This window comes from Camponotus vicinus, unplaced genomic scaffold (assembly GCF_025532165.1).
Source record: "Camponotus vicinus isolate PSW18456_S1 unplaced genomic scaffold, iyCamVici1.0 SCAF_4, whole genome shotgun sequence".
NCBI lineage: Eukaryota > Metazoa > Arthropoda > Insecta > Hymenoptera > Formicidae > Camponotus > Camponotus vicinus.
This window is the reverse complement of record NW_028141976.1, coordinates 11,819,644-11,828,695: the sequence shown is the minus strand read 5'-3', so window position 1 is coordinate 11,828,695 and position 9,052 is coordinate 11,819,644. Positions and strand designations below refer to the sequence as shown.

The window sequence follows — 9,052 nt, the reverse complement described above, 5'->3', positions numbered from 1 at the left end:
ATTGATTAAATTATATATTATATATTAAATTATATATTATATATTATAAATATTAATAAAATATACAACTAATTTTGTAGCTGGATTCGAACTCGTTTTGAATCTGCGCAATGGTACCGGTATGGTTTTCTGCGCAGACGCTCGACGCTTGATGCTATCATGTATAGGCATCTTTATAATAAACAATAAACTATAATCTTATAGTTCAAAAGAGATTTGATTAAATATTATGATTTTTTGCTCATATATTTTTCATATATTGTTTATACATTTCTTAAAAAATAACGTTCTACATATATACGATCTTTTTCTTACAAATAAAAAAAATTATTATTGTCTGTAAATTATAATATTCATTATAATAGCTTGTAAATTATAATACATTATTATGTAAAATCATATAAAAAAAGACAAATTCCTTTATATTATTATTTCATGTTTTCATTATTTTATATAATAAAATAATAGTTTTGTATAATAAAATGTACGAAATATTACTTAGTTTTTATAATTAATATTATTTTTCAAAATTTGTTTTAATAAAAATAATGTTTCTACAATATTTTAGTTACAATCTATTCCGCATATGAAATAAATTTTTACAAGTGCATCTCTTATTATATACATTTTCTATCACTATAAACTAATAAATCGCATAATTTCGCATGAAAAGATTATTTGTGTTTTAATATAAACATACGGTTATCCACAACTCTATTCGATTTAAAGATAGGTTACAAAATATTGTAAAAAAAACTATATCATACAATTTTTTTCCTTTTTCTTTATAATTCCAGTGTCCTTTATGTGATACTTCTGACGACAGTTGCTAGATACAGAGACACATAATAACAGTGTAATAAAGTTAAAACAACACAGTGTGCTATCATCAATAGTGTGTTACTGTTCCATTTTGTAACTGTTCCAAAATATCGCAAGAGGAAATCTGCATATATGAAAATTTTTTCCAAAAGTTGTAAACCGTTGGAGACATTGTTAAAGTAAATTCAAGATCATCTGTAAAATCACGTAAAATTCACTTGAATTTTGTGCGAAAACAACATGTTTTCTTTCCATAATATTTTTGACAGTTTTTTTTTGTTAATAGGCATGAGGGATCAAGCAGTTAGCATTTAAATTATGTGAAGTAAAGAGAGAATTTTCGATTAAAATTGAATAATATATATGCAAATTTCGAATTTTTGAGTTCTTCAACTTTTTCTAACAATAAGTATTATAGCGCTAATCATTTAAAATGACAGTTGATTTTTAACTTGACAAACAAGAGAAAAAGAACTAGAAAGCTACTATATCTAATACGCATATATAAATAATTTATTAAGTTTAATAATTCTTCCTTCATTTTACTCGAAATATATTTCACACATATATCATAGAATCACAATTGTCATAATGTTTTTATGGATAGGTATGATTACGTCAATATTTAAAAAATGTTTTCTCTAATATAGTTTTATATAATATGTGTATATATATATATATATATATATTTATATATATCTCTACATTTAATGTAAACTATTAGCTATATTTAATGTAATAAAGTATTATTTGAAATACAGTAGCTCTCTTTTAATTTTGTCAAATGTATTACAGAGTTGTTTGCGATTATCGTCAATAGCCTTTGAAATGCCTTTGAAACAAACATAGCAATAAACGTGAAAATGTGTTAGCGAATAAAGATCCAAATAATTTTCAAAGTATATTAGTAGCGTGTAACAATTTTGCAAGTCCATTGTACAAGGTACGTAATTAGTGCATTTGAGATATCTTATAAACTTTAAGTTTTCTAATTTCCAATTTATGTTTTATATCATAGAGTCTATTATCTTATTCAAGTACCGAGATGAATATAGTAATTTCTCCTTTAAACGTATATATAATGTTATCCTTACTTTCTAATGATGCTGAAGGATCCACACTGAATGAATTAAAATCTGTTCTTCGCTTCGATGATAAAATATCTTTTAACGACAAATTGAAAGCTTTAATAAATTTATTAAATGCAAGGTGAAAAACACGCAAAAGAGCTGAATGATACATGATTTTTTTAGAAAATGATACATTTAAATGTGTTTTAGGGTATTAAAAACAATGCGTTGCAGATAACACACACGGTGTATGTTCACGAAGATAGTTATTTTGTGGATGACTTTTTAACGATGTACATGAATCATTTTATATCTTTGGTTTTAAATACAGATTTTGGATATGATACTGTTAAATTTATTAACTCAATCATTGAATTAATAACAAATGATATGATATATCCGACGTAATTTTTCCAGGTATATTGTATCAGATATATTTGACTAACAATTATGTGTATAAAATAATAATAAAGAATTATACAAAACATTTTCAATAATTAAATATTTTGAACAGAACATATCGACAACAGTACAAAATTTGTGTTGGTAAATACTGTCTACTTTAAACCCAGATGGCTACACATTTTTGATGAAAAGGATACAGGACAACACATATTTCACGCTTCTAACACAAAAAGATATCTTGTGCCGACAATGTTTAAAAATTCAATATATAAGTATGGCATAATAAAAAGTTGGCGTTGCAGATTTATCGAAATCCCGTACTTGGCAAGTAATTGTCATTTTTTTTCAAATTTTCGACGAGATATTATATCTTGGAATTTGCTCGTAAGAACACATGTGTTCTAGCAGTACACTATATTATCTCTTTTTTTCCACTTTAATGTTTTCCGGACTATTGTTCTTGTGTTACATATATATATTATAACATAATTTAGTTTACTCTTTCCGTTCTACTTTAGCTTCATTTGATCTTGGTTTATTTTGCTATGTGACGTATAAGTTGACGTATATCATTTATATCAGGTAATTTTTCAAAAATATTGTTACGTTGCATGCGTAATCAGTAGCTAATGAACAGAAAAATGGAAGCCTCGATTGATATTGCGAGGTCATAGAAACTCCGCAGCTGTTATATTACTTTAACTAATTGTAAAACACGTATTTTAGAGTTATGCTTTTATTCCTTTCTTCGAATTTTTATTCGTTTCTGCGATTTGAATAAAAAAACATTTGTAATACATACATATATATACATATACATATATATATATACACACATATATATATATATATATATGTGTGTGTGTGTATGACAGATGTTTTTTCATTCAAATCGCAGAAATGTAGAAATAAAAATTTGAATAAAATGCGTATTTTAGTAAAAGTAATGCGCATTTTAGTAACAGCCACGGGCGAGATTTTTACGATCTCGCAATATTAATCAAGGTTTTCATTCATCAAGGTATTCATATATATATATATACATACATATATACATACATATATATATATATATATATATGTATATATATATATATACATATTATGTATACGAATTTCATATTCACGATCCCATTTTTGCAATTATATAAAAATCGCCAAGATATACGATTTTTATAACAAATTTCTATTGCGCATTGAAATTTTATAATATATATAATAATACATAATTTTACATTTTTATGGAATATATAAAATTGTTGTTGAAGAGAATATTGCATCTCTAAAGTATGCTAATGCATGTTCAGGCAAGATGAAGTAAAGTCACATCTTAAAGTATGTTGAAGATAACATCAGTTTTGTATTGCAAATGTTTTGTTTTTGAGTACAAAATGAAACAGTGCCGTTCATATTATTAAAATGTAATTCCTTGTAATGTAATATCATCAATGTATGTAATAAAGTACATACATACATGTAATGTAATAAAGTTAGGTCAGTGTGATCAATGATTTAATATGCATTAATTAAATTCATTGTTCAGCTATAATTAGATTCTATTGCCGCGTATATAACTGTATTAAAATGTTAGGCTATCATCTCTCAATGGGAATAAAAAAATATATTTATTAGGTGTTAGGTCAGTGTGATCAATGATTTAATATGCATTAATTAAATTCATTGTTCAGCTATAATTAGACAAGAAATTTATTCATCATCTAGCAGGTACAACCGTCGTTTTTTCTGATACATACAAACCATCCAAAAACTTTCTTATATCCTTATTTTTTACTGTTGTCGATTGTTGAATGAGAGCAGCTGAAATAGAATCAAACAATTCTCATGAAATATATTTCAAGTTGATTTCTTTGCATTTATTTATTTAAAGAAATAATTTCAAGGTACCTGAACGGGATACATCTTCTAAGGAATTTCCTTCTATGATCAGCTCATCTTTCTGTTTTCCAGAATTGGCAACAGTTACACCAGGTGCCATTTTAACACGCCTTATGTACTTCTCACCCAAAAAATTACGAATTTCTATAACTGTGTTGTTCTCCGTAGTCACACAGTTGATGGGGAAATGAGCGTACACAGCTCGCATTTTGTATTGGTAGCCTTTTGTGACTCCCTTAAGCATGTTCTCAATATGAGAACATACGGTACGAACAGCAGCTAATTCTTTTTTCGTACCGAACCATTTATCAACTTTAAGTAGTCTGGTACTTATCATCTAGAATACATAACAAAAAATATACATTCATAAAGCATGTTATGTGGATGTGATGTGGATGTTAAATATTTTGATGTCAATCACAAAAATTTCAGAGGATTTATCATTTATGAAAAATGAAGGGGAATCCTGCTGATTATCTTCACAATATATCTTCAACATTGCAATTAATCAAATTTTATTCTTAATAAGAGATCTTATACAAGAGATGTGATATACTCTCACAAATAATATTTTATAATAATATGTATATATAAAAAAAATTATTTTCTTACCCGAATATCGAGTGCAAGATGTTTAAAAGACCATTTCAAAACACCCCTTGGTCCTTTTACAGTCACTAGACGAGATTTTACTGTGACAGTCAATCCCTCTGGGATTTTAACTGTCTGATTAGTCACAATTTGCTTCATTCTGCAATGCCAAGAAATTTACTTAAACATTTTATATAATTATGCAATAAAATATAACTAATTATCATAATAATTATAGCTATGATACAATATAATAAAATCTACAATTGTTGTGCAGTCATTATTTGTTAAACTTTGAAAGTGTTAATTATATTATTTATATTAGCAAAAGAAAATTGTAAATATAATTAGACAAAAATGACATAGAAATATATTTTGTATGTAGCTTTATACGATATAAATGAGATTAAAATCTCCATACGATTCTCTATCTTTATTTTGTGTCAAGTACCACGTGTGTGTAAATGTCATAACAAAATTCACCAAGTTAGAGCTCAAATTTCTCATATTAGGACCCTTCATCTATCATATTATACTGTAGTTAAAATTTGGTACTTTACTACTAGTAATATATATGCTAGAGTGGAGTGATTTATTGTTCTATTCTAAAATGTAATTAAAAATTAATTAAAAATTAATCATATAGATTATTATCTTTTGTCTAAGCAAAACTGCTTAATCCAATATCTTTCATTGTAAAATACGAAGAGAAAGATTCCCCATCTAAATATTTAATTCCTGTCTAGTTTTTGCCAGAAAGTTATGTAATTTTCACGTGAAACTCAATTTTTAACATCTTAGAATATAATAGTCTCAATACGTTTTTCCTTGATTTTAGTAAGATACACATACTGGAAATAAAGATATAAAATTTTAACATGCAGCATAATGTGTGACACGAGTGAAGGGATGAAGGAAGGTGTGATAACTAATATAATAGTGTTCAAGATTCTTCTTTTTTTACTTTATATAAAATAGTATCCAAAAGTAATAAAAATATTCAAATGTAATATCGCACATTCATTATAATACACACAACATATTTGAGTTTCGATAAGAATTTTGTAGGTTATGACAGGTCAATGCTTACAGCAGTTGTTTACATGAATCAAGATGGATCGATATCATAAAATTGCATAATTAAAAAATTAAATTTCTCATAAAAATCACTCAATAAAACTCGTGCACAGCGATTTTTTTTTCAATAGTACGTAAGCAAATTGTTGACTGCTATGGCAAGGGTTTTATGGCTCGTTGTCGCAAAACGTTCCGCGTGTCGCAGAAAAATATTACATCACGGCAAATGTGGGAAGAATGATAAATGTCAGGAACATGTGAAAACAAATTTCATACCCGACAAATCGACGGATCGTCGCTGATTTTTTAGGATATTCCTAAGGACGGAAATTTCTTTACCTGAAACACGCCGCACGATAACCGGAAAAGATGGAAAGAGACTTAAAAAGATCGAGGCAGAGCAAAAATCCGATGAAGATGCGAAGCAGAGAGAAGAATGAGAGGTGTTACGGCTCACGGCCCGCTTTTAAGTGATCCCTGAAAGCGATACGCCCTCTGTGGACCTTAAAAACGTGCACCTAGGCCGGTATTCATAGTCCGTTCTTATATTTAAGATCGTCTTAAGCGTCGTCTACAATGGCCGTAGCATAAGGTTGTAAGGCCGTAGTCGTAAGAAATTGACCAATCACAGTTGATTATTCTCCTGAACTTCAACTGGGATTGGTCAATTTCTTACGACTACGGCCTTACAACCTTATGCTGCGGCCATTGTAGACGACGCTTTAAGAACCCATTCAACCAATCAATGACCGCATTGCAGCTATTTGATTGGTTGAATGGGTTCTTAAGACGATCTTAAATATAAAAACGGACTATGAATACCGGCCTAAGTGTAATAAATTGTTACAAAATTTAATATATATATCTGAAAATAAAACACACACACACACATATTTATTATATTATAATAAAAAAATTTACCGAACATTATTATTTTATATAAATATAAATTTATAAATTTTATTTATGAATAAGAAAGACTAGATATGCTAGGTATGTACATACATACGAGAACGCTAGGTATAATGTCTTTTGGAGAAACGTTCTGATTGGTTACCCCCACTATACTTCTTTTCCGTTCCGCTTTTCCTTCTACGTGGGACTGCACCCTAAGCGCGCTTATGATTTCGGACCGGTCTTTGACGCTGTTGGCACCATCAGCACCAGTGATGGTAGGCCGGGTGAGTTTTTCGCGCATGCGCAGTAGTAATCACAGGAAAGCAACGGTGAATCAGATAGCGGATTATGGGCGCCAAAGTTTTGGCGGGCAACAGCATCTGAGTCGGTGATTTTTGTATCTTTTTCTTTTTCAGCTTAATTAAATTTTTGATAATAATATATATGATAGTGTGCTGTTGGTTGCTCGTAAAAATTTTCTAAAAATTTTCCTTCAGAAATTTATTTAAGGGCGACCAGTGACACACTTTTTGCTTCTACTAGATACTTCGTTAACGCCGCGTTCGCGGCGCATGCGCGAAAAAGTCACCCGGCCTAACGATCATATAGTTAGCAGACAAATTTGATATTCTCTATTATCTATTAAACTAATCGCTTGGGAATCGTTTGGACACATTTAGGAATAGATTCTCATAGTTTAGGAAATAATAGTTTATTTATAATTAATTAAAATAAATTGATCGTATAGTTAGCAGATATAAATATTCAAAAAAAAATTTTTTTTTTTAATTAACGTGAAATTATTTGGGAAATATGTCTGTAATGTTTTTAACGTTTGGGAAATAATTATTTCATCTGAAAATCGGTAAATATGTCGATGAAAGGAGCTCGCCTCGACCTCCGGGAAATTAGCCGGGCAACTTCGACTTTTTTATTTTATTTTTTTTTTTAATCGTTTGTTGGTTAATTTCTTACGCAAGCATGGAGCTGACACACACACACACACACACACACACGTGGGGGTGCAAGGGGGGCCTCCGGCCCCCCTCCCGCGCCCGCCCCGTCCCACTCGCTTCGCGTGAAAAGTTGCAAAGTGGAACCTCGCTTCGCGTGGAAAGTTGCAAAGTGAAACCTTGCTTCGCGTGGAAAGTTGCACCCACCCCGCCAGTAGGGGTGCCTACGGTAGGGTGCAACTTTCCACGCGAAGCGAGGTTCCATTTTGCAACTTTTCACGCGAAGCGTGGGGGACGGGGTGGGTGCGGGAGGGGGGCCGAAGGCCCCCCTTGCACCCACCCGTGTGTGTGTGTGTGTGTGTCAGCTCCATGCTTGTCGTAAGAAATTAACCAACAAACGATTAAAAAAAAAAAAAAATTAAAAAAGTCAAAGTTGCCCGGCTAATTTCCCGGAGGTCGAGGCGGGCTCCTTTCATCGACATATTTACCGATTTTCAGATGAAATAATTATTTCCCAAACGTTAAAAACATTACAGACATATTTCCCAAATAATTTCACGTTAATTAAAAAAAGAAATTTTTTTTTAAATATTTATATCTGCTAACTATACGATCAATTTATTTTAATTAATTATAAATAAACTATTATTTCCTAAACTATGAGAATCTATTCCTAAATGTGTCCAAACGATTCCCAAGCGATTGGTTTAATAGATAATAGAGAATATCAAATTTGTCTGCTAACTATATGATCGTTAGGCCGGGTGAGTTTTTCGCGCATGCGCCGCGAACGCGGCATTAACGAAGTATCTAGTAGAAGCAAAAAGTGTGTCACTGGTCGCCCTTAAATAAATTTTTGAAGGAAAATTTTTAGAAAATTTTTACGAGCGACCAACAGCACACTATCATATATATTATTATCAAAAATTTAATTAAGCTGAAAAAGAAAAAAATACAAAAATCACCGACTCAGATGCTGTTGCCCGCCAAAACTTTGGCGCCCATAATCCGCTATCTGATTCACCGTTGCTTTCCTGTGATTACTACTGCGCATGCGCGAAAAACTCACCCGGCCTACCATCACTGGTGCTGATGATGCCAACAGCGTCAAAGGGCCTGAGCAGAATGGCTGCCTTAAGATTTTAAGACTATGTTTTATGCCTTAGGTCTTTGTCTTAGGCCGGTATTCATAGTCCGTTCTTATATTTAAGATCGTCTTAAGAACCCATTCAACCAATCAAATAGCTGCAATGCGGTCATTGATTGGTTGAATTGGTTCTTAAGACGATCTTAAATATAAGAACGGACTATGAATACCGGCCTTAGGTAACGCACAATACT

General features: G+C 30.7%; 1 protein-coding gene and 1 long non-coding RNA gene across 3 annotated transcripts; one reads left to right on the top strand and one right to left on the bottom strand.

Annotated features, from left to right (window-relative positions):
* The first annotated feature begins 791 nt into the window (after window positions 1-791).
* LOC145970075 (uncharacterized) lies at window positions 792-3,418 on the top strand. Its single transcript, XR_014438316.1, has 6 exons — window positions 792-1,001; window positions 1,109-1,429; window positions 1,618-1,765; window positions 1,841-2,031; window positions 2,103-2,309; window positions 2,407-3,418. It is a non-coding gene; the product is annotated as an uncharacterized LOC145970075 (long non-coding RNA).
* A 568-nt stretch (window positions 3,419-3,986) lies between these two features.
* LOC145970073 (large ribosomal subunit protein uL6-like) lies at window positions 3,987-6,360 on the bottom strand. 2 transcript variants are annotated; one of them, XM_083096498.1, is made up of 4 exons: window positions 6,201-6,360; window positions 4,806-4,944; window positions 4,203-4,530; window positions 3,987-4,115 (listed from the first exon to the last, which is right to left on the bottom strand). In XM_083096498.1, exons 2-4 carry the CDS (start codon window positions 4,941-4,943, stop codon window positions 4,012-4,014), a joined length of 570 nt encoding a protein of 189 aa, XP_082952624.1. In that variant the 5' UTR covers window position 4,944; window positions 6,201-6,360; the 3' UTR covers window positions 3,987-4,011. The 2 variants fall into 2 exon arrangements, with proteins under 2 accessions (XP_082952624.1, XP_082952625.1); XM_083096499.1 differs by having other exon boundaries at window positions 6,138-6,345.
* Between the last annotated feature and the right edge of the window lie 2,692 nt (window positions 6,361-9,052).

What these genes read in the sequence shown, in the direction of transcription:
- LOC145970073 (XM_083096498.1), bottom strand. Translation starts at nt 4,943, where the DNA reads ATGAAGCAAATTGTGACTAATCAGACAGTTAAAATCCCAGAGGGATTG. An exon ending in ATCTTGCACTCGATATTCGG is followed by an intron (nt 4,531 to 4,805) that starts GTAAGAAAATAA and finishes TATGTATTCTAG; the next exon opens with ATGATAAGTACCAGACTACT. An exon ending in AGAAGATGTATCCCGTTCAG is followed by an intron (nt 4,116 to 4,202) that starts GTACCTTGAAAT and finishes ATTCTATTTCAG; the next exon opens with CTGCTCTCATTCAACAATCG.